This window comes from Dermochelys coriacea, chromosome 27 (genome assembly GCF_009764565.3).
Source record: "Dermochelys coriacea isolate rDerCor1 chromosome 27, rDerCor1.pri.v4, whole genome shotgun sequence".
NCBI lineage: Eukaryota > Metazoa > Chordata > Testudines > Dermochelyidae > Dermochelys > Dermochelys coriacea.
The window spans coordinates 12,026,582-12,052,487 of record NC_050094.1 but is presented as its reverse complement, the minus strand read 5'-3'; the positions used below and the strand labels follow the sequence as shown (position 1 = coordinate 12,052,487).

General features: G+C 48.1%; 1 protein-coding gene across 1 annotated transcript in view; it reads right to left on the bottom strand.

Moving 5' to 3' along the window:
• Positions 1-25,906, bottom strand: part of LASP1 (LIM and SH3 protein 1) — a 54,465-nt gene that overhangs the window by 13,018 nt on the left and 15,541 nt on the right. Inside the window, exons 3-4 of the mRNA XM_038385530.2 lie at positions 12,256-12,340; positions 1,485-1,592 (exon numbers count right to left, since the gene is read on the bottom strand). Of these exons, the coding sequence (XP_038241458.1) occupies positions 1,485-1,592; positions 12,256-12,340 (193 nt within the window). The remainder of the gene's footprint in view (positions 1-1,484; positions 1,593-12,255; positions 12,341-25,906) is intronic.

Below are 25,906 nucleotides of genomic sequence, written 5' to 3'. Positions count from 1 at the left end.
GTGTGGTAAATGCATGCACAGGTGGCCCTCCCTCCAGCTGCTTGTGAGGAAGAAAGAATGCAATTAGACTGGATGGCATCATACAAGCTCTGGAATGAATTGAGCACCAACCCAGACCATTTGCAAGAGGATTGAACTACCGGGTTAAGTGGCTCCTAGATTTGTGACCTTCCCTTTCAGTTCAAACATGAACCTTATTTTTGGATTGTAGGGGGAAGACGACTTAAGGGCTAGTTAGTGAGTCAATGAGCAATGGACTGGGAGTCCAACTCAAACAGTTTTGTACTCCTTACAGTAGGCACTGCTGGGTCAGGCACACACAGGGTCTCTAGTGCACCACTTTTAATCCAGCTGCATTGCTGGGGATAGTTGCCTTCACAAAGATGTCCACTAGAAAGCATCTTAGAGGTCCTAGAGGCAAGACACTAGGAACTGGGCCCTTAGTTTGCCATCCAAGTGACAAGGCGAAGGATTGAAGTTCCTTTAAGCCCCTATGAGACCTAGTCAGGGACTAAGACCACACTGTGCTAGGCCCTAGAGAAGGTTCATCCAGGTCGGGGGGGGGGGGGATGCACACACAGGACCTTCTCTAGGGTCTAGCACAGAAGAGGAGAGAAAAAAAAGTGCTGGCTTTTGAAGCTGTAACTCAAGCTTCATTTGGAGGGCTGCATCCAGCATGGAGTTTAGTGAGGCAGCTGGCAGCCTAGCAATGTGCACTCTATGATGCCAGGTAAGAAACTGGGTTACAGCCCATCCTGCTGGAGAGCAGCAGGTGCTGGGATTACCTTGGATACAATGTCTATTCAGCCCATGCATGGACTGAACAGCTGCAGCAAAACCCACCAGCAGCCAGGCTGCTGGAGCAAGCTTTGGACAATTGGAGGCATGGTCAAGTCTGAGGAAACTGGCAGAGGACACAGCACAGCTGTCTAAGTGAGCCATGGCATGAGGAAGCGAGGTGTGTTTGGCTGAGGTTTCCTGAGACAGTGCCAAAGGTGAAGTTAAACTGGAGTCATTCTGCACTCTGACTTGTTACTTTAACGGCTCTCCTACAGCCTGGGATTCAGTAGCGGACAGAGTCCACAGCATGGGGCAGATGGGATTGGCCCATTCAGGGCCATCCCCTAGGGCTCACCCTTGTTTGGTTTCATTTTGAGAGTCCCACCAGCCTCCAAATCCCACTACACTTTGAACCCTTCATGGCACAGTTAAGACTTGCGAGGCCCTGCCAACTCCCATCATGGGGTGTCTGCAGGGAACAGAGGCTTCACATTCCAGTTACACAAACATACAGAAATTATGTGCACTAGCAGGACTGTGCCCACTCCTCCCCTAGAAGGAACCAAAAAGGGGTAGTAAATGAAGACCTTGTTTTCACAACCTCATAGTTTGCAGCGCTGCTCCTTTGTCCCCTGTTCCACAGCAGAAAGCCAAGGGGTAGCACAGCAACAGCACTCTAGAGCACAGATTAAAAAGCTACATACATTGCTGATCTGGTCCTGAGTCTTCTTGATTCTCTGCAGCTCGGGGGTGTCAGCCACCACACTGAATCCCTTCCCTTTGTTCTTCTCAAAATCCTCCTTGTAGCGAATCTAGGGATGAGAGATAAGCAAAACAAAGCTATTTTAAGACACTGAGAATCATCCAGAGCAACCCATGTGGCAAGACCCAGCCTGTGTGTGATCCACCCTTTTTCCAGCATTGCATGCTGCCCCCAAGATAGCCTTTTAGCCCAGCCTCCCAGCAATAATGGCAGAACAGATTCTTATAGGGGGTTTAGGACCTCCAGGTACAACAGCACTTCTGCAACAAAGTGAAAGTCTGTTGCCTCTGGGGTGGAACGCAGTTAGGACAGTTATAACCAAGTTACAAAGCAGGGGGAATTGTGGGAAAGACTATGGTGACCTCAATTTGTATTTGGCTAGTACCTGGGGATCAACACATTCATTCCTGGGGGTGGGGGAGGAGGGGCAGGGTCATGGAATTTTTATTTTAAAAAGGTGCTGAGTCACACCAATCTGTCTCTTCTCTCCTCTGAGAGGCAGCAGTTTCAGCAGCATACAAACCTGTTAGATACACTGACATGCCACCACCCAGACCTACTGAATAGCCCTGAGCTAACCCCATGCATGAGGACTGCCAGGGGCCCATCCTTGACACTGCCTTGCCCCAGTACAGCTTCACTATTCCCCAAACAGTCAGCCTCTACAGAGGCTAAAAGCCAGCCGCTGACTCAATCCCTCCAGCAAGGAAGGAAACGCTCAGACCACCCTCACTGGATGGAAACTGCTGCTTGCATCTCTGAGGAGCCCAGCAAGATGAGGCCATTACAGCTGCAGGCCACTTTAATAGCGGGTCACAGTTTAGAGAGCTTTCAGCAATAGAGGGCTTCCAACAGAGAGCAGCAGGTCAAGCAGCACCTTACCCACCCTCCATTTAGGAGGCAATTTGCATCCAGGCCTTCCCTAGCCCTCTGGATCAGCTGCCACTGTCTGCACCAGTGGGCCAAGGGCCTCCCCAAGGACTATGGGTGTGATTTGCAGGAGTGCCCAAGTGATTGAGGAGCACAAATCTGTTGACTGAGACACTTTGAACCCAGGTAAGCAAGTACACATGAGCTCCAGTGCAAGGTTTGTGCAGGGAGGGTAACAGCTCAGTTTAACTCTGCAGTGAAAACACATGCTTTTGGATTTTCACCCTTTGATGCTCCCACATTATCCCTTTTGGATGCAGTAAAGTCTTCAGAGGACCCTCCTGCTTTACCCAGCAGATGCTCGTTTTAAGTAGCTGCCCTGAAGTCACCTCAAAGCTTACGCAATCCTGCCCTCCCCACTTGGAGATCCCACCTCCACTAAGCAAGTGTACCCATGACTAGAGCAGTCACTGGTCACTGCACTCCAGTACCAAGGAAGGTAGGTCAATAACTTGACTCAAAGCTCCGAGTAGATTATCCTCTGCACCCCTGTGTGATGGGCACCCATGGGCCACAGCACCCCTGTGATGGGCACCCATGGGCCACAGCACCCCTCTGATTTGGGTCTCTAGAGTCCCAGCCCCTCCCCATGGGAGGTCGGGGTACTCAGGGTGGAGAGCACTCATGCAGCCCTCCTGTGTTTCAGGCACTGCCCATTCCCAACTCCCACGTCAGAGGAATCCGAGCAGGAGGAGTCTTTACAAGGAAGGGGGCTGGGAGGGTAAGAAGAGGCAGGGCAAGGGAGCATGTGGACATGTCACTCCCTCCCACTCCCCTCCAAGCTGGAGCCGGGGAAATGCTCATTTAAGTGGTGGCCAGACACCAGTGAGTCTAGCCAGCACCATTACAGTTTCCTGTAACCCTTCCCAGCTCACAGCCAGAGAGGAGCCAACACTTCAACTGCAGAGCACTTAGTTAAGAGGCTGAATCATGGCTGTGCATGCCAGGGAAGGGTTCCTGGGAGCAAGTCCGAGTCCCAACACTGATCTGGTCTTGAGAGAGTTGTACACACCGTGCAGACAACCTAGGCTAAGACCCTCCCCTCAGCCAGCAACACTAGAGAGATGCAGGGGAAGACAGCATTTCTACAAAAGCACTTGCTTCTCTCCCTCTGTCCTGACCATCTCCTGCACAGTAAGACTGCATGCCTTATTTCTTTAGCCTGGTCACCAGCACACAATGCAGAGGTAAAGCTTGGAGATCTACTGCACTAAAGGAGGAACAAGCCTGTGACTGCCCCCTTCCCATGTTCAGCCTAAACCCAGAATCTTTCAAGCTGTCTGGAGAGAACAGATTTTTTTAACGTGCAACTGAACCCAGAAACAGGTTTCACACAGAAACATGGTAGCCCTGTGGGATAGCTAATACTTCTCTAGAAACCAAAGCACTAGGAGCACCTTGTCTACCTGTGCAGGTTTCACGGTCCTTGGCCTTGTCTGGGCTAGAATAAAAAGGTATGGGGTCAGCGAGCACATTTTAGAAATATACTGTAGGCCGGGCAATGGATAATGTAACAGCAGTTCTCAAACTGTGGGTCATGACCCATCACCAGGTTGGCTTAGACTTGCTGAGGCTCAGGGCTGAAGCTTGAGCCCCACTGCCCAGCACAGGCCAAGAGAAAGCACAAAGGTGCTGGTTTGTAAGTTAAACAAGCAGGTATGGGAGGCTGGCATGATTGGCCACCTGCAGACAGGAGTTGATCACTGCCTTGCTAACAGCAGAAATTATTTTCTAGCCTTTAAATCCTAGTCATGTTACCCAAGGCCCTCATGAGGAAGGGAGAGAGAACCACAGGTCATTCGAGGACTTGCCTTAATTAGCATTTAAAGATGCAATAGTAACAAAAACAGATGCTAGCGTAGACAATGCCATGTACAACTAGCAGTTTAGCACATTAGACAAGACAGCACGTATGCTATGCTAGGATCTGTTTGTGTTTGCCAACATGCCTTTAAATCCTAGTCAAGACAAGCCCTAAGCTGTTACTCCATGTTCTACCACACACATTCTGCTCTCTACCCTGTGGATTGCATCCCATTGGGTGGCCATTTCTGCTTTAACTGTTACTCCTGGAGCACTATGTCAAGCATGCTATTAAAACCAAACCAGGCCCTCAGAGCAACTTGCTGCTCTTCTGCTTGCAGGGAACAGAAGCCCAAGACAACAGTGCCAAGTTCTCCCATTTTCTTGGGTCAAGGGCATCACATTGCCAACAGGGCTCTAGAGCAGACAGTCAGCCTGGCCTGAGTCATTTCATTCATTCAGTCCAAACTACTCTGACTTAACCATGGGCTGTGTGACTCCTGCATCACAGACGTATGGTAGCAGTCTTGGTAAAGGGGGCAGGGCTCTTTCAGGACTTCAGAAAAGGGGAACCCAGCCTTTTAACCCCATATTCCCTGCATCAGCCAGCCTTTCAATCATGACAGGTTCCCAAAATCCAAGGTGTTGGAGCTTCTGCAGAGCTCAATACCCTGCCTTTTTGTTTAATTCTAGTGCTTGGTGTGAGCTCTGGGAGGGTTTGAGAGAGGAGACACGGGCCTGTCAGAGCCCGCTAAACTACAAGTCAACATGCAGCGTTTGGCATGGCCTTAAGTTACCCAAGCCAGATAGGGGAGGCTGCCAGGAGTGTATTTCAGCAGCAAGCCAGGCACAGCGAACCATGGGTGTATGTAGGAAGAGCCGTTTCTCTGGAGCAGCCACACAGAGGGTTAAGCAAGCTGGAGAGAAGGGAGGAAGTGCTGAGACAAGGCAGCTTTTTACTTCTTTCTGCCCTTATATGGGCACTAGGCTGGAAGACGCTGAGCAGTGAGCGGTTGCCTGCAGGCGGCCAGACAGAGTGGGGCAGCCGAGTGTGCTCCCACGTAGGGCTTGGCATGGGCTAGGATGGGGGAGGGCAGACAACTGAGTCAAAATACATCACAAGGGCGACCCATGGCCCTCTGACCCACAGGTGGCCTTCACCCCTGCACTGTGGCAAGCACTCCATTCACCAGCCTGGAGTCCCTTCCCAGTGTCTAGAAAAGCACAGCCAAGGAGAAGAGCTGAGGAAAGCCATCAGTATAAGCTGGGGCTTGCATGCACAAGTCCCAGACTTCAGAGTAGCAGCCGTGTTAGTCTGTATTCGCAAAAAGAAAAAGCAGTACTTGTGGCACCTTAGAGACTAACAAATTTATTAGAGCATAAGCTTTCATGAGCTACAGCTCACTTGCTCCAATAAATGTGTTAGTCTAAGGTGCCACAAGTACTCCTTTTCTTTTTGTGAAGTCCCAGACTGTATCAAAGCCGAGAGTGGCCTTCTACAGATTTAGTGGGACTAAATCACCTCAAAAGAGAAGTTAGGGCTGACAGGTCTGGGCCCTGCAAGAGGGATTATTTTAAGAATGGTTACATTTACCAGCTGGTTCCCAGCTCAGTTGCCAGCCTAGCTGCTCACTTCAACAGCTCCTTCCAGCCTGGGATTTCAGGCTGTTAATGTTTGCCTAGAAAGTGCCTCATGTCTCTTTTCCTCCCCCTGCACATTGTTCACCTCATTCTACAGATACAGAAATGGGCAGGTCACTCCCCCTCCAAGCTCACACCAGAAGTTAGTGAGTGCCAGAAACAGAACCAGGAGTCCTGACCCACTGATGTCCAACTAGACCATGTTCCACCCCTGTTCAACAGGCCTCCTCGCTATTAGATCAGATCTCGACTCTGCCAAGGCTCCTTCCCCATTTGAGAGACAAGGTTCTAGCCTTTGCTCCATCCCTGTGGAGCCAATTCACTGTGAAATAAATTCACTCAGGAGGGAAGACTCCCCCACTCTTGAAGTGGGAGGTACAGACCTGAAGACTGCTGTGACATTGTACAATTTACCCCAGCTACTGCCTAAAGGCAGCAACAGAAGAAATGCCCCCTCACTTGGCATTGCCCAGCAGCTCTCTGTTCATGTGTATTAGAGAGCTGGTGTTTGAATGTCCTTTAAATGACTGGACTTTCAATGAGACCAAAGTGTCAGAAGCCCTGCTTCAGAAAGGGACACACAGAACAAAGTCTGAGACAAAACAGCTACATGCCACCGACGCAACAGGTGCCTCCACCCCTGGACAGGAAAGGTTGCATCAAAATATTTCTCCAAAGGTGCCAATTTCGAGAGTCTGGGAGGGAAGCCACAGGATGAAAACCCTGTGATTCTTCTGGCATGTGGGTAGGAGGCAGGGAGAGAAGGCGTAAAAGCGGTCACTTTGTGGGCCTAGTTTAGCTGCATGAGTGATAATCATCTGCTTCCGAGAGAGACCAGAACAAGAGACGCCTTCTTGGCGAATAGAAATAGAAACAGAAACCAAAGAGATTTGATGCAGACTGTATTAACCAGTTCCAGCGTGGCACACTGCTGAGCCACAGCTCCCCTGTGCACAAAGAAGTTCCAGACTGGGACTAGTAGTTGGGATTTTGTATTCAGAGCATTGTTTTGGGGGGGATTAGAATCTGGTCATCTAACAATAGGAATGAGAAGTTACTAGCATCAGCATCATACTACTGCAGCATTAGAATAGACCTACTAGAGACCATCCCTCCCCCTACCCAAAAAACCAACCCACAAACACCAGGATACAGACCCCACACAGGAGGTTAGATCTAATATCAGAACCTGGTGTGTTGGCCAAAAGCAGTTATTGGGGATGTGTCCATTCCATCCCCAGTTTGAAAATCCTCCAGAGCGAAGAGACAGTCCTACCAGTTCTCCCCTTCCTTCTCCAATATAGCCCAGTGCCACCCCCTCCAGTCTCTGGGAGAGGCGCACTGAAACTTGTAGACATAGCCACAGGTCACACACTCCCCAGCCCTGCAGGGCTGTAGGACACTGCATGCTGAATTGAAAGTAGGGCTCTGGAAAATGTTAGACTCAGCATTAGAGATGGAGTCTTGATGGGTGTCCTGAAGAACATAGCATGAAACCGTTCACACAGCAAGCAAATCCCATCTTTCCATGATAATGAACCCCTCCAATAGATTCTACAGCCAGGTCTACATTTAAAGACTTCTGCTGGTGTAGAAGTATCAGCTTGAGGTGTGATTTTTTTTTTCTTCAAGTTACATTTTTATACTGGCAAAAATCGTAGTGTAGCTAGTTATACTGGCACCACTTTTGCCAACTGGAGCTTGGGTTTGTCCAGTTGGCTGCCAAGATTGGTTCACTGATAGTACGAAGACTACAGGAGTCGCATTCCAGACCATGTGGGGTTTGCTCAGCTCTGGGCAGATTTAGTGGATATCAGCCTTTGAAGCAACTGTCAGTGAAGATAAAAGTAACTGTATTAACTAGAGTAAATGTTTGGTGCTTAGAAAACAGGAGAGTCCCTTTGTAAGCAGAACAAAGGCAGACATAAGGAGAGGGGAATTAGGATGTTATCTTATGCCTGTTTAAGATCTACCCTCCCTAGAGGGCCATGGGCATTGGATTTCTGCTCGTCCATAGCTCCCTGCCCTCCAGCTGCAGTAAGGGTCCCTTGTGGTTAGTACTGCCAGGACTCAACAGCAGCCTCTCCTCCCTCAGGCTCAGAAATTACATCTTGTGAGTCACTCTGGCCTGGAAGAGATGCTCAAGGTGGAATCCTGGAATGCAATAGTACCTCTATCAGAAGCCCAGTAATTGTTCTCATGTGAGCACAGACCTCCTCAGCTGGAGGAGCCATTTATATGCTTCTGCACCAGCTCATTTCCAATCAAATATGCACCTGACCCTTCTCTCCAAGATTACATTAAAGTGATTTTTTCCTCTTCAGTTTCTCCTCTCAGCACAACCAGACAGCCCTTCCCCATAGGAGGATGGGTGAACACAAATCCAGGCCTGGTTCTAGTCAGACAGTCTCTCCCCACTGGTCACTGCAAGACCATTCACCCACACTGTTCAAGTGGGGCAGCTGCAGCAGAAATCCCAGACTAGATTTCTCTGCTCATCTAGGCAGGGCTTTAGATGGGGCCAGGAGACATAATGCAATTATTCTTCAGACTGCTCTTTGAGCCCCCAGCTATGCTCAAATGGAGAGATTTCATTCAGGCCATCAGTCCTGCCACCTTCATCCAAGCTTTATGAACTGCCTCTTCCAGCAGGGGACAGAGCCCTCCAAGAGAAGTGTCACAGGAAGAGGAACAGTTGGGGCATGTTTATGGAGTAAATGCTAGCACCATTCTACAATAGGACAGGATCGTAAGTAGGGCAAGGCCTAGGCAGTACTTGAAGGGGAGGCCTCAGAGAAAAGCCTGCCGCTAAAAGAATTCAGTAGATGAGCACCCTTTGTAAGACATACTAATTCCCAGTTTTAAAGGAATTAAATTTAAAAATTGCTCTGAGATCCCACAGAACTGAGGGAGTTACCCTCTTCCTCCAAGATATTTACATGGCCTAGATCACCACAGCCTTGAGCATCTGGGAAGTGTTCCCATTGTACAGATGGACAACTTAGGCACAAAACAGGTCCAGAGACTTGCCCAAGGTGCCTCAGACTCTGATGTAGCAGAGAATTGAACCCAGGTCACCAAGTGCCAGACTGACCCTAGTCACTGGACCATCCTTCCTTACCCAGTTAGGATTTCATTCTACTAACCCTGTGCCCAGGCAGTTTCCACTGGACTATGCTTCCCGTCAAGAAGCATTGTTCAGTGCTGCGCTGTGCTATTAACAGCTGCCTCATTCTACCCTGGAGGAGGCATGTCTGTAGTAAATGAAGCAGAGCCTTAGAGTTTAGTATTTGCCAAATGACTGGGAGTCTTCAGATGGAAACTTCTGCTCAGATGGTCTCCTCTAGCTCACCTGACAAGCAATCCTTCCCATAATAGGGAACACACCACTGGGACAGGAGGAAGCTTTGAGCCTCCCAGTACTATAGGAGAGCGGGATACTGCTTGTAGAACCCCTCCAGAGCTACTGTTGCTTGGGGGCATTGACCCTTTAATCTCTCCTGTATCCAGATGTTTGGGTCAAAACAAGACTCCCTGGATCATCAGATTAAGAGGGAAGTGGGAGGAGCTAGGTGCCTGCTCTAGCCTCCTAGAGAAAAAACAAGTACCCTGGGGCCCAGCTGTTCAGTGTGAGAGGCAACATGCCAGTTAACCTGGTACCCAGCTTGCTTCCCACCCCCTGCCAGGACTACCGGTTTGCTATGTGGCAAGGGGGAGGGGAAGGAAAGGAAAGGAAAACAGCATCTGATATTTCCACAGCAACACACACCAGGGTTGCTTAAGATACTTTACAGCTACAGACACAGCCTTGCAAAACAGCCTCCTCTGGGGTGGAGGGCAGCAGCTAACCAGCATAACAGAAGATGATTAAAAATCTCTTCCTCATTACTGTGCAAAGGTTGCTGGGACAAACTTCTATTCCCATGAGGAGAGTTGTGGGATCCTTCCTATGTACACAAGGAAAAAAAAGTGACACCACACAGTAGAGTGTGCAGCTTCCCAATATAGTCCCCACCCCTTGGAAACAGATGGATTTGAATGTATGATCCCAGAGAAAGAGTAGGTATTTTAAACCTAGAGCCATTTAGCCTTCCCCTCCAGTGGCTTCAGTCAAAAAGGCCCTCTGTATTCAGAGCACTGGCAACAAGACCTGCCCATCACCACCAACAGTTGTACCTGGACTGCTGCTGGTCTGGAACAATTCATGACTAGTTAGTCCAGTGTGCCTGTGATTGCAGAGTCCTGCCTGTCATGTGGTAAGCTCAGCTCCTGCAGCTGCATGGGACATCCTCCCCCACAGCCATGAGTGGTCTGTTTTCTTTAGAGAGCACAGCTCCCTAAGGACAAGCAGTTGGGGGCTCCAGTGAGGCCAGCGGAGGCTATTTATTAGAAGAACTGGGCCCAGGATGAAGGAAACTATGTTTCAGTTCCAAGGCCTCCCTCAACCTGACCCAGCAGACTAGCATTTGCTCCAGTTCAAAATGGAAATTCAGAGAATCTTTCTATGACTTCCTGCAGAGCACAGGGCAGACTAGAGGATCCCAATGGTGGTCCCTACTGGCCTTATGATCTAAGAATTCCTCTAAGTACAATAGATCCAGTGGGGAATTGCAGAGACACCAGCTCTAGAGAGATTCTAGATAGTCTTTGGGCCCAGTGGAGATCTCCTGGGGCTGTACTCCAGTGTATTCTCTAATGGGAGCAAAAGTAGCACTGGCTGAAGCAACCTGAACAGCAAACTCTTGGGCTCTCCCACCTCTTACCTTGGAGAAGTGGCACTTGCCTCCCCCATAGCTCTAGGAGGCCCAAAGCAAGCCCTGACTGCTCAGGCAAAACTGCATTTGTGCAAGTCAGAGAACTGTTGGGAAACTTGCTGCTAAGAAGGGACCTTACAAAAGCAGAGGTTTCAAAACTATAGCTGAAGGGCTCCTCCCAGAAGATACCCCAGCAGCTAGCATCTGCCCTGTGATGCCAGAGGGAGGTCTAGTGCCGTCCTCCTCCAGCAGGAAAGCCGTTTCCAGCAAGCTGCCTTTTAGCTCACGGCACTTCTCAATTAATGGGAGAGAAAAAAGGTTGGTCACTGCTCGTCACAGTGCAGCAGGAGGGGAACACACCGATCCTGAATGATGCCTGCTCACCTGAAAACAGCACTAAGGCAAGTCTCAGGTGGTACACCCCCTGCCTGGATCTTTCCAAGTCCAATAGTGCCTCTGTTAAGCTTGTGCAGAGCCAGGCTGGCATGCCTTGGTGAGCCCCTCAAAATCAGTTTGTTAACCCCTTTTCACCAAGGGGGGGAGAATAGGGTAATAGATTCTCAGCACAGGATGTGGCAATTGTGTTCTCATGAATGAGTCACAAGCTAAAAATTGCTCCTGGATGCATTTTCCTACCATGGCAGAGTATTCTGGGCATGAATCTGAGTGTTGCTGCCTCAAGTTGGAGACATAGCAGCTCAGGACAGTCAGAGTTCTCTAACTTGGCAACAGCCATGAGATCCAGGCCTTGAGGTCACCTTCTTGGGCTTGGACTCCCCCGTACAGCCCTGCTCCCTACTCTCAAACCTCAGCAGTAGGAGGGATACTAAGGAGGCTGAGAATTCACACTGCAGAAGGCCAGCCAGCCAAGCTGTTATTCCCAAACAAGCTAAGCCCTGTTTAAAACGAACTCTGCAGATCATAATCTAAGCTTTTGAGTTTCAAATGCTGCATATTTCAGTGTTCCAGGGAAGGAAGGAGGAAAAAGAGTCCTTCTTGGCCCACCTCAAACCCTTAATAGATCTAAAGCTAAAGCCAGTTCCTACTGTGTCATCAGAAGTTGGGCAATAATCCAGCTCAGCTCTGCCTTGCAGCTGGGGGCTTTGGACGACCCAGTTCCATCTCTGGACCACAGAATGGTAAGGGGCTATCCAGACGTGGCCCAAGCAAGCTCAGATTTGCTCCACAGGGAGACTCTTGCATCAGACCAGGTTCTGTCTCATCCCTTCCTCCCCTCCTTTTTTTCCAAGCCTTGGGAGCAAATTGCCTGTCCAGGGGAGACAGCTCACAGCTTCATGTCATCAGGCCTGTTAGTCTAGCCAAGAAGGGAAGAGATGCAGTCAGGACAAGATAGAAAAAAAACCCAACAAAACAACAAACAGACCACAGGACATCCTGGCTTCTCAGCTCAAATTGGTGCTGGACCATCAGGGCCAGGGTAGTGGGACAAGACTATCAGATCCATGCAATATTTCAGAAATGATCCACCCCAGAATGAACTGGGGATTGGGAGTCAGCAGTGGCAGCGAGGCAAGTGACAGTAGCCTGGCCAAAGGGCAGGGGAGCCTTTGACAATGCTCTTACCTGGCTCTGAAGCTCGCTCTGCTGCTTTAGGCGCAGGTTCTCTGGAGTGTCTGCCACCATGGTGAAGGACTGCTTCGGGTAGTGTCTGAGAGGAGAAGCAAGACCCTGTTAGCCATCATCAGCCCAGAGACTGGATACAGCAAACTGAGCTCACACAAGGGGCCACCCTGATGGACCTGCCCCTAGGAACACATCAGCCCCATTCCTAACCCTCCCTGCTCCAGGTCAGTCCTTTGCTTCAGACTTGAGCTCAAGGACTCAAAAGGCCCCTAGATGGCATGCCTTTAGCTCTTGAAATAGTTCCTCTGCTAAGAGCAGAGCTGCAGTGTATTGTTAAAGGCACCCCTAGCAGCAGGGTGGCTTGAGGACTGCAGTCTTCAGGGCTGCTAACATGGTGCCTTTTGCTAGCAGGGAATTAGTTTATAAGGAAAGAGGTTTTAACTCTTTAAGAGGGGACTCTTTAGCACCCCCTCCCCTCCTTCCTTCAAAGAGGCAGGAGAAAAACCTAGATTTCTGGAAAAATCCTAGGACACCTTCCTAAAGGACTTCAATTGTGCATTAAGTAGTGGTCTCCATGTTAATGGTTGTAAGGCCTGGTCTACACAGATTTTATGTTTAGCTGTTTCAGCTAAGGGAGAGAGTGTAAAAAAAACTTAAACTCAAGTAGTTCATAGATACTAAGGTCAGAAGAGACCATTCTGATCTAGTCCGACCTCCTGCACAATGCAGGCCACAGAATCTCACCCACCCACTCCTATGAAAAACCTCACCTATGTCTGAGCTATTGAAGTCCTCAAATCGTGGTTTAAAGATTTCAAGGAGCAGAGAATCCTCCCTCAAGTGACCCGTGCCCCATGCTACAGAGGAAGGTGAAAAACCTCCAGGGCCTCTTCCAATCTGCCCTGGAAGAAAATTCCTTCCCGACCCCAAATACGGCGATCAGCTAAACCCTGAGCATATGGGCAAGATTCACCAGCCAGATACTACAGAAAATTCTTTCCTGGCTAACTCAGATCCCATCCATCTAATATCCCATTTCAGGGGATTAGGCTTATTTACCCTGAATATTTAAAGATCAATTAATTACCAAAGTCACATTATCCCATCATACCATCTCTCCTGTTAGTTAGAACAGTACAGCCAGCTAGCGCTCATGCAGTTGTACTGGTACAAAGGGGTCTTCTGCCAGTGTAGACTATTGGTACAGTAACAAAGCTAACTGTTTACCTACATCCACACTGGATTGTATGGGTATTCTGGGACAGAATTAGTACTACCACTTTGGTTCAGACAAGCCCCAAGAACTCCCTAACATGGAGGGAGTTTACAGGAAACACTGTCCACCTTTGGCAGCATGCCTAACTGCTATTATCCCCAAGTGCTCTGTAGCAGCATCAGAATGTTACATGCAGCCATTGCTGTAGACAACACAAATTAACATTTAGAGGAACTTGAGTACTGAAGGCAAATGCTGAATCCTGTAGCTAGAAGACAAAAGGACATTTGTAAGGGAGGAGACACTCTCCATCCAAACCAGAAGAGAGAGTTTGCACAGCCTTTACCTATGGCTTCAAAGCATGATTGAGCCACAAGTGAAACAAGAGCCCAAGATTCACCACAAGAACCGTGTACAGGTGACATTCTGAGCAGGACTTGAACAACTGGTCAGGACTAAGGTGCATTAATAGAGCAGGGGTAGGAAAGCTGGCTCAGCGCCTGCCTGTGCTCTAAAAACACCCAAAAGTGGGGCTTAGTGTGGCTGAGGAATTTGTTCACCACTGTCCAACAAGACAGACAGGCCCAAAAAGGAACTTGCCTTGCACTTATCTTACTTTGCTCAGCCGATAAAAGTGTTGCAGGCAGGATTTATTCCTGTGTTGTGTGCATGACACACAGATGCCGATTCTTTCTTGGTATGGCTGATTGCCAATTTCTATTGGCCAGAGGTTAAGTATTAACCCTCTGATACCAGTGCAGCCATCACTCTTACAGCACTATCAGGCAATGCACTCTTCTGCATTACAACAGACTTCATGCATTGAAAAGCACAACTGCCTCCAAAGTTAGTCTGGCTCATTTCCCTGCCTCCGCATCTGGGGAATTTAAGGTTTGGGGAAGACAAGGCCCAGGAGAGGAGAGCTCCAAGACTGGTTGCCTCTTCAAAACTGCCTTGAAATTGGTAGTCATATGGGATCTTAACTATTTATGCACCAAACTCCCTGGGAAGTGTGTAGAGGAAACTCAAGCCTTAGTATTGGTGTAACTGCTTTGTGGGATGGCAGAAGCTAGAAGATCCCACTGCAACATTCAGTGTTGTGCTGGAGACAGTGACAAGAGAAAGTTGCCTCAGTAATTTGTCCTGGGAAACCTGATCCTTTCAGGCACAAGACAAATGATAGAGAAATATGGATTGAAAAAGCAGTGCTGTGCAGTTCGATGATAGACCCAGGAAACGAAGCAGGGCAGAGCCACTTCCTATTACAGCAAGGCCAGTGGAGGCATAGGGTTGAAATGACACCTAAACTCTATAAGGTAAAGTTCTTAGAGATCTACTAATGAAGCAGAGACCTACAGAGGTTCTTTGAAACCTACTGTTTTGCAGTCATCCCTAGTGCCTCAGGAAGAAATTGCTAAATTCTCATGAAAAGCCATGGCATTTAGATGCTTATCAGCTGCCTATGTTTATGTTAAACACCCCACTCCTCCATGGTGTATTAGCTCTGGAAAGAGGTCATTGTATCTCACCAAACCACTCTGGCTCTGCTCAAAGAACTGATTGCTGTTGCTGAAGAAAGATCTGAGGAAGGAAGGACTAGGAGGGTCTCTCTCTAAAGCGCCTTTTGCAATTTTAAGCCTTTTCCTTGAAATCGTGACATTCCCAATCCTGTCGGGGAATTCGGGCACAGCACTGAATGCAGGCTCCAGCACAAGTGCCCAAACTACAACCAGACAGGTCTGGGGTTAGTGTTTGACCCCTCTCCCAGCAAAGCAGACGGGGGCCACAATTTGGGTCCCCTTGTAACTGAGTTAAGATCCTGGAGAATCCATGGTTTAAGTATCCCTTTAACAGGACACCCAGCGTCCCATCTACACTATGGCTTTGGGGCAGGAGGGAAATCTATTTTCACCTGTTGTGTAGGCTGCTGTAATCTACAAACTGGGGGCCTGAAGAAGCAGGCAGGGAACTCTTAGAGCATAAAGCAGCACTCTGTGCACAGTACCCTGTTCACACCTCAGCCACACACACACACACCCCCACCAACTGTGACCCATAAGCACCACATCAGCCTTAGGTGCGAGATACCCAAATGTATCAGAAGAGTCCTAGCTGTCAGCTACTGCTTTTGCACAGCTTGGTCCTGGTGCAGGACAGCAAACCGACTTACAATAGACACCCAGCCACAGGCCACTGCTCCCTGTCCTGCAACAGCAAATACCTGTGAGCACAGCAGCAGTGCAGGAAATTCAAGGTTAAAAATAGGTCCCTACCTTAGTGCTCAGAAAAAACCAAAACCCTTTCCAATGTGTAAAAAGCAACAAGCAGCAACATGCTGTCTTCTCCCCTCCCCCAATCCTGCAGTGTGATCTTAGGCACACAAGCCCTCTCCCCCAATCAGCTTTCTGAGAGGCTAGCAGCAGAGACCGTCCATTCCCTCCCCCATCGCCTGCACAAATTCTTAGCAGCAGGTGATGTTACAAACAGGCTGTGTCCTGTCAGCAGAGACAGGGACACACTGGCTGGGGGGTGGTGTACAGAAATGAATAGCTAAGTGGCCTTTAAATCTCTGCAGAGGGGAAATATTCTCCCTACCTCCAGCCACGTGCAGTTTCCATAGCAAAAAAAACTGGCCCAGGCTTCAGGAGATTGGCCCCCCACATCCCTGTGCCATAGGTGTGGTGCAGAGATACACAGACACATCTAGACAGCATAAGCCTTCTCATCTCTGCACTGCCCCAGCCTGAAGTCTGGCTAAATGAGACATTTAGAAGGGGGTGGGTAACCAGTTTTACAGCATCTACAGACCGCTCACTCTTTAAAGCAAGGTTTTGGTTTGTTTGTTTTTTTTAATTCCAATTCAGATTAATCTGATTAAAGTGCATATACATGGTGCGTACAGATGACCCCCGCTGCCTCCCACATCCCAATGCAGACTACAAAGCCCTATAGATGCAGCTAAAGACATGGTCTGAACACGACAGGAGGGTGCTGTTCAGTGGCTATCCCCCAGAACAGCAGTAGAAAGGTGGGGCCTTTGACAAGAAAGCTCAGTTCCCATTGAGAGCACTGGGAGCTTCTGGTGGGGTGCTGCTCACCTGCCATTCTGCCCACTTAATTTAAGCATTAAAAAAGCCATCTCCCATTTAAAAGTCAGGCCATCAATGGTAGCCAGCAAGTGGGAGTAGCAAGGTGACTAAAATGTCACCAGTCTAGCCACAATCATCATCTATGCTCGCCCAGGGCAGAGTTATAACAGCTTGTTAAAAATGGATTTTTAAACAGGAAAGAAGTCTCATGGGGACAGCTTGGCTGTTGCCGGCAGATCTGACCTCATCCTTAGACATGTCTACCCCACTGTTAGCAAATTTCCCTGTGCTTTGTGGAAGAAGGAACCAGCTTAGATGCTGAACTCTGGTAGTATTTGGCTAGCACAGACCTCAAACCTAAAGGTTACTGTCCTGGGGTGGGGGAGACCATGCTAACAACTGGCTTTAAATGCAGTTACCATGCTTTCAAACCTAGTTGGGAGAGGGCCTAAGAAAGGGCGTAGATCAAGACCCAATACAAGAAATGTGAAAGTCAGCAGGAGCATATGGTTGGGGGGGGGGGGGGGGAGGAAGATATGGAGAAATGGCTAATCAGTCAGTCATAGGTGGTGCAGAAGTTTGGAGATTAAAAGAGATTTAGATTTAAACACTGAACCATGCTACTAAGAGACCCTGTTCAGAGCACTATTGTATCCCAATGGTTTCCTGACACCCTTTTTATTCCCTGATTTGAAAGCACTTTTAGAGGGGGACATAGCCTTCTCCAGCGAGGACAGCTAAGATAGGACCAACTCTGTCCCTGACACTGTACAAAGGCAGGAGAAATCTCCCTTCATGACAGGCTCCAGCTTGTAACAGGCTGCAGAAGATGGTACCAGTGTCAACTCTGGTACCACTGGTCTCTGATATTTCAGGTGGTATGCAGAGGACGCAAGCCCTCTCCAGTGAGGCCTGGAATTCCAGTACATCACATCTCTGAAACCCTTAGGGATGGTATTTCCTCCTCTCTCCAGCCCCCACCCCATTCCTTCCTTAGGAGGCTCTCAGTGCCAGGAGCAGAGTCGAAGTTTCTTTGAACATTTCAGACTGAAAATGACAAGGCTGCATTTCAGTTAGAAGCACACTGCTGTTAAGCTTTTCCTCCAAATGTTGAGCCTATCCAATGGTAGTGTGTTAATCCAACACCACATGGCCTTTATTGGGGCAGGAGAGGATAGTTTGGGCCTTGCTCTCCTGCTCTTTCCTCACACAGCCATACACAGAGCTCCCTGAGGTCTCCAGGAAGAGGCTGCCAGATTCTAAGCTGCTCCCCATACCAAGGAATTGAGCTACAAATTTTCCCAAGGCAGACTCCTTTTGTGGTAATAGAGAGCAGTTTAAGAACCCAAAATAGACCTTCTCCTTGGATCCAAAAGTCAAGCTAGGTTCTCTGTTGGGGGTTTGAGAGCCAGAAGATTCTTCAGACCAACCCTGACTTCACTTATAGCCAGCCATGTTGATGACAATGGGTTGCTCAAATCTGACACTGCAATTAGAACAGATAAACTAAAATAGACCCCAGCTTCCCTCTCCCATGATATCAGTGGGACTGAAGAGTCACCAATATCAGCTGATTGACTATACGTTCAGGGAACAGGTGGAAAGAAAAGGAGTACTTGTGGCACCTTAGAGCCTAACAGATTTTTTTTTTTTTTTGAGTATAAGCTTTCATGAGCTACAGCTCACTTCATTGGATGGCAGGCTTATGCAAAGCTTATGCTCAAAAAAATTTGTTAGACTAAGGTGCCACAAGTACTCCTTTTCTTTTTGTGGATATAGACAAACAGCTGCTACTCTGAAATCTATCAGGGAACAGGTGGCGAGATCAGTAGTCCCTCTTCTAATAAGAGCTATACTAGGACTACAAGTCACTCTCCAAAAAGTGACACCACCACCCCCTATAGCAGATCTCACTGATACGTGGAAGGAGGGTAGAAATCCTCTTACCCCAGGTAAAGAGGAAACCTTTATACATTCAGGCCAGCCAAGGAAGCTGCTGCACTACAGTAAGATATATGGGTTCTGTGAAGGGGAAATGCAGTTTGTAAAAATCTTACATACTGGCAAGAAGGAAGTTGCATTTATGGTTCAGTCATGGCCCATGAGCTTCATGCTATCTGCTAGCACAGAGCTGAATCATTAGGTTACTATGGTAACTGCATCTGATGCTCTGGGCATGCTAATGCAAGAGAACTCCCAACCATGGCCTGAGGGTATTAGTGAGAGAAGCTGGGGTCATAGCATTTAAAAAAACAAAAAAACAAACAAACAAAAAAAAAACCACAACAAAAAACCACACACCACCACACCAAGCTTTTACCTGGTGAGGGAATTTAAATTCCTCTCAAGGAGCTGGTTTATTTGGGGTTTTTTTGATGCTGGTCTGGTTAAGAGACTCAGGGGACCTTCCTTCACCAGGAAATATACAATTCAAGGGTATGATTTACAGTTTCAGTTGGGTTCTATCCCCAACCCCCAAAAGTCGGTTTTGCTTGTATACCAAGACATGCTTGAAAACAGATCTTAAAGCTCCTGGTATAACACATCAGAGGCCAGGTATTGCATATGCAGTACAAGCGTCAGATTTAAGAGCAGCATGTACATTCAACTCACACTAACCCCAATATATTTTGCAGAGAAATCTGATAGAAGAGATTCATGAAAGCAAGAAGCCAGGTGCACCAAGAAGTCAGGTGCTATGGAAACTTCACCCCCTCAGGTCTGCCAGCCCTAACATGGAACACTTGGTGCTGGTTGCAACCTTAGTCTCCCATGCAGTTCTGCCAGGGCAACACTGAGCCCACTAAGGGTCTCAGTTGTGATGTGCCAGGATTTTTTTTTTTTTTTTTTTTTTTTTAAAAAAGACAGGCCTCCAGAAAGGCAGCTTGCCTGCCCAACATTCTGCATTCTCAAGAGTGCAGAACAACAAGGGCTAGTTAACCTAATGCAGCAGGTAAATATCTGCATTTTGTAAGTTGTTTGCCCCAAGGCCAAGGGGAGAAAGGATTATAATTCAGGGATGCGCAGCACAACTAGTGGACTACTTGTTTTCTTAGTTAAAGACCACATATAGTTTGACAGGAGTTAATACTGCTCTGAATACAGAAATAGAAAGCCGTGCGAGTGCCCATGCCACTAGGGAAGCAGTCTGTCTGGATCAGACATGACTATATAAAAGAACAAACAAGCACTTGAACCTTTCCCCTAGATTTTACATCACCACACTCATGATCATAAAGCATGAGACAGAAGGGCTGCCTGATTAAGAACAGACATTTAAATCCTTTGCAAATCTAAGGCAGGGAGTTACTGATTTAGAGCATTGGCCCTAGCCAGTCACCCACTCACAAGAGTCAGTGCTTCCCAGTATAAACACAGGAGCCTGTATTCTTGGAACAAGGCAGAAAGAGATCACCTCATATGCATGAGAATCAGCGACAGAAACAGGCAGCAATAAATTAAACCTTAATGAGAAAGCACTGGGTGAGCAGCCTTGGTTCAGCAACAGAATAAGGGAGCATGTGTGGGAATGACATCTCTGCTCTTTCCCCTCGCCATCTTGGGGGAATTCACAGAGAAGGCAGGTCTCTCACATGCCATTGGAGGTCTCCTGGAGGGGTGGCAGAGAACCATGGTGTATTCCTTGGCTTAGAGGGCTGAAATCAGAAGCCAAGAAAGGAGTGTAGAGGTCAGTGTACCTGTTCCAGCCTTCCCCATAAGCAAGGCCCAGTCTTGGCAGATGAAGTCCCCATCGCTCATGTTCTAGAGGGATGAGACCCTGCCTTTCCTTTCCAAATGCACAGCAAGCAGCCCATCCTCACACTGAAGTAGTTTTGATTGTCTGTACTGACCAGATGCACATGGAACAATATGTTCCACTGCATCTCCTTCTGGGCATTTGAGTCTTCATGCAGATATCCTTTAAGAAAAGAGAACAGCATCCCCCACACATCCAGTCAGTTTCTGAAGAGACTCCACTACAAGATTAACAGCAGTGCATCTCTATAAATAAGCCAGGCTACTATTCTCAGGTCCCATTCCTAGGCATCAGTGCAATGTCATGGTTAGACAGTTAACCTCGGTCTGTGCCATAGGTTAAACCTGGCTCCTGGGATACTGAATTCTTCAGTCCTAAACTGGACTGGATTCCCCTCCTCACACCACCAAGAGGGCAACTGGCTAATATTTGCCTTGATTAGTAAGAGACCCAGGTGAGAGATGTATTACAGTGTAGATTTAACCTCAAGGTGAATCTAAGGCACTGCACGGGTTGATGTACTCACACTAGTGCAGCTAAGGATAGTGGTGTAGACAGGCGAGCAACTCAAGTGCATGTCTGGGGTCCCTGGTGCATTTGTTCAGCCTGCATGAAACCTTATGGTGCTGTGCTAGCAGGGGCATGCTCTGCTGTCATGTCTCAGATCACAGGGGACATCCCCTAAGAGGAAAAGCTAAACCAGAAACCTTCTGGTTCCCTTCTGCCAGTCTTTATGGCAGCTAGGAGTGAGCCTCCCAGCCCAGAGAGACAGACTTGGGCTAGCAGGGCTCAAGCTGGTGCAATAAAAATAGTAATGTGGATGTTGTGGCTCAGAGTCTCAAGGCTACCCTGCTTCTACACTGCAGAAGAGGAACACTTTCCCAAGGAAGGTTTTTAGACACAGGCAGCTGAGGGGGCCAAATACAGGGAAACTTAAGTCGAGTCACTGTAACTAACTGAAAGGAAGTAATTAGTCCCACGCACCCTCAGAGGTGAGGTTTGTGTAGAGTCTGCTGCTAAATGATAGTAGACAAAAATGCGAACCTTTCAATAAGAGAGAGAGAGAGAGAGAGAGAGAAAGACAGACACAGCGGATACATCCATTTAAGTCTTATCTTTACAGCTACATTGACTTGAAGTCAGAAGCCTGGGTTCAGCTCTGACTGCCAACTGCATGTGACCTCAGGGCAAGTCACTGTCAATAGAGAAGCGGAAGTATGGAAAGAGACTTCCCCTTGTCAGAAGCTCTGGGTGTGCTGAAGGGGTGGAGTATGAAGAGGGGACTGGAGTAGTGAAGGGAGCCTCAAGCATGAAAGCCATGCAGGGATCGTGGAATGGAAACTGTTTGGCACCACACAGAAATGCCACCAATTCTGGACTAGTAACTACAAAACCTAGAGGCAGTAAGACCAAAATGAGAAAGCAGTGACAGTGAGGATATGAGAAGGCCTCCCAGCCTGGTGCACACCTGTGTCTCAACAACTGCTTTAGCAGCAATGCAGATGCAGACAGATTTTAACATACTGCTACCGATAAAGAGGAGACAGCCCCAACAGAGGGAGGGGGATTTGCCTCACACTTCAGGCTTCTTGGATGGATGTGGTCAGTAGCTGCTGAGCCTGATTAGAGTTTAATGAATTGACAAATGGGATGCCCCCCTAAATCCCCACCACAGGGGACTGCTGTCAGATTAAGTGACTGGTATTTAAATATGTGGGGCAGAGAGACAGAGACACACATGTGATCAAGTAAAGCCTCAGTGCTCTGGAAGCAGGCTCTTCCTTCTCCAGCCTTGTATCCTTGTTCAGGACCAACAGAGTAACAGACCCTTTAATCCACAGCTCCCTTGGACCTAGGGTGATTACATACAATGGGAGAGAGTAAAAAACCTCCCAAGTCCCATGCAAGCTACACCCGACATAAAAGCAACTAAACATAATCAGCTCAGAGATCTAGGAGATCCAGCTCTGGCAGGAAAAGAAAATCCCCATGCTGACCAGTTTTCAAATGCTGCCTGTCCTGCTCAAGCAGGAAGTTAGGCCAATGCAGTTGTCTAAGCCTGTCCCCATCTCCCCACCCTGGGGAGAATTCTGACTTCTGCACCCAGCAAGAAACAGCACAAATCCCTCTGTATTACATCTACACCTGTGGAGAGTCCCCTGCCCTGAAAAGCTCCTTTCTTAGGGAGCAAGATCTCCTTGTAGGAAGCGAGACTGCTACAGAATCCCACCCTAGCCCATAACTCTATATACAGACCTCCTGCCAAGATTCCTAATGGGCTACCACTAGCTCAGCTGCATCAGTGGGAGCCCTGATATAGACAAGGCTCTGGTACATATATAATTTTTAAATTTGTCAACTAAAACTGGTCAGAGTTATGAAAGCACACATTAACAACTCTGCAAGAGCCAGAATAGTCAAAGTGCTATCAACATGAAAGTTGGTTTGCTGCTGTTAATTTCAAATCCTAAGATTACTTGGAGATCTCTACATTTTCTGTTTACTTTGTGCATTTAACAGTACTTTGATTTGTGGTTTTGCAATTTCCCTGGTAGGATCAGTTTCTCCTGGCTTTCACACCACCACAGAGGGAGGAAAAATTCACACAGGCTCTTACAGAGCCATCAAAAGTTGGCTGTAGAAGTCAGCTTCAGTCCAGGACCAGAGGCTCCTGAACCAGAGATTGTAAATTGAGCACCTCCTAAAGCTACAGGAAAAGACTTTCCAGTTCACTAAGCAGAGATGGCCATCTCAATTTCACCGTTCTTTTGGGTCAGGTTTACTGGTAACTCATGAACCAGAGAAGATGTGGCTGGGTTTCAGATTAAGTGAATGACCCAGGTCTGGCAGTTTGTAACACTTTACTTCAAATCAAGCTTGCTCTCACCAAGACAAAAGATTTGTGTTCCACCCCTTTTTCAGGCCAGACCTGCCCTTTAAGACCAATATATAAATCAGGGAGCAGTCTCCCAAAGGTGGAGACTATCTTTGTCATCCAAGAGCCTCAAAAGGTATTTGGGCACCTAACTCATTGAAATAGATGGGAATTACATGCCTAAATGCCTTTTAGTATCTGGGCTGTCCATGCTGCAAAGTAACAGTGTTAAGACTCTTCCTACCATCATAGCCTCTACTAGACTAGAACATTGTATTAAAGACTAGTTCTAACATGACTTGTCCATATAGCAAACTTGTTAGAACCACAGTTAGTTGGAATGGATTTAAACACCACTGTGGCTGGTGCCTTGGACAGATCAGAACAGCAAGGAGTGGATTGTGGGGTTTAGTTCCCCCACTATCCACAGACATCTAATGCCCCAGCCTGGAATGCAGCATGCCTTCTCTCCAAGGGGACAAGTCACCTTTCACAGCTGTATTAAGGCTTCAGTAAGAGTTAAAAAAAAAGGAAGTAATAGACTGGATTTTTGGCAAAGCAGAAAGACACATCCTGCCTTTCAAAGAGCTTTCCAGAGCTGCTAATTCTCGGGAACAAAAACACTATTTTTGAAGACACCTCCTCCCTGCTGCAGAGGACCTGCAAGCCTCTAGCTGCACCAGGAGCAGCTGCTTTGGGGAAGGGAGGTCAGTTCCTCAAAAAGTATTCCGGGAACAGTCTATGCCAGCTCTGCATGTGTACAGCAGAGCAGCCACCATTTACAGTCTGCCTAAGAAACTGGATTCAAATTAGGTAGTTGAGACAGGCAACTAGGAAAGTTATGAGTGAAGCCTCATTCAATGGGTGTCATTAGGATTGCCCACCTTTCACCTCCATCACACACCCCTCTTGCGAAGTAGGGCCATGGCACTAGGAGGGGGTACTCTGCAGCAGACTGTTCTCCACTAACTGCTGCAGGGAGCCTGTGTGCCTCTGTCGGAGGGAATGAATCTCCCCTCCATCAGTGGCAGATCCAGCAATATTAAGGCTGGAACAGGATTCCTCCTTACATGCTTCAAGTGAAAGTGTAAGTAGCATATTTAAAAAAAAAAAAAAAGAAAGACAGTAACTGGTTCCTGCCCCTAGGGAGAAATAAATAAATAAATAAATAAATAAATCAAGGGACTTTCTACTGGGGTGGGAGCAGACAATGTGCTGGCACCATACCACAGGAGTCCCAGCTGGCAGTGATCCTGAAGTGTTTAGAGGCTACATGGCCCTTTGTCTCCTGAGCAAAAGGCACAAACCTCCTAGTCAGGCAGGAGTTACACTGCTCTACCTGGTGGCTCAGACAGCTCTGTAGCTAGTACAGATCAAACCTTTTAGAGGAGGATGTATTCCATCATATGGGAGAACAGAAAGGTAGCCCAGGTAGGCAGTCAGCTCTCACCTCCATCCCCACAGCTTCCAGGTAGGCTGTTTAAACTAAGCTAAGGAAAGCTGCCTGCAAGAATGGACTTCACAACCTCAGTCTCACCCCACTCTCCTTTCATCATTTGGTTGGCAATATCAAGCTGTGCATGCTCAGTTGTCCCCACACAGGGAGATGCCAACAGCCTGAGCTGAGTGAATGGGTGGACCAGAGCCAGGACTGATGGGCCCTCCACCACCAGCAAGTCTCTGAGGTTACTTATGGGAACAAGATGGCAGCTGCAAAGAAGTTGGATTTTTCCAGGAGTTGTTTTGGCATCAAGTGAGGATGAGGTGGTTAAGCAAGATCTAGAAAGTCAATACACTCTTATGCGCTCCCACCTCAGCAACATCCAGGGGAAGGGATGGGCAGATTGCAAGAGGAGGAGTTGGGGGTGGTTACAAGAACTGTCAGGTCTCCTGCACTCTTAGTTCCACCACTGACAAGCTCTGTGGCCTTGGAAGAGAGTTGCCACTGTTTCGGTTTCCCCTTGCCCAAGAAAGGAGAGGGAAGGTAGGTAACTCACAAGGCTTGTGTATATTCAAGGGCTTTGAGCCTTTGATTGGCAAAGCCTAGACTGTAAGCTCCTTACAGACAGGAGAAAGGCGGGTGCTTTGAGCATCCCATAGTACTGTACTAACAAGCTAGTTCAGCCAAGCCAGCTCACACATCCCCATTTAAAAATGGAAGAGGGTTTATGATTGAGGGTAAGTGAAACCTGCCCCTTTGTCTTGTTCATACAGCTGTCTTCTCAAACTGCCACCATGCTCTGAGCTGAGCTAATGGGCCCAGTGCCCTCAGGTTACCAGCCTGGGAGCTCTCTCCATGTAGAGGAAGGCTGCCTAACTTCTCTGCCTCCACCTCATTTTGCTAGAGCAAGTGCATATGGCTCCCTCTCCCAAGGGCACCAACCTTGTCTTGAGAGAGACTTTCCATCTGAGGAGTCAGCAGCAACGTGTCAGGCTACAATCTCTTAGGCAAGGCCACCATAGGGTCGAGATTGTTGGCAGAACAGGCGTGCCCCACCAGAGCCAGGGAGTGACTAAGCAACCAGCAAGACATGCCAGGCTCCCCAGTGCTGCTTTATTGCATTTCAACAATGTCCTTTAGATAGCTTCAGGCTGCATTAATGACTCAAGTGATTAGACTCCCCATGAAAGAGACAAATAGATCTCCTAGGGGATGTTATTGATCAGAACACAGAATGAGGGCCTCTCACAACCACCACTGCCATGTCACAGTC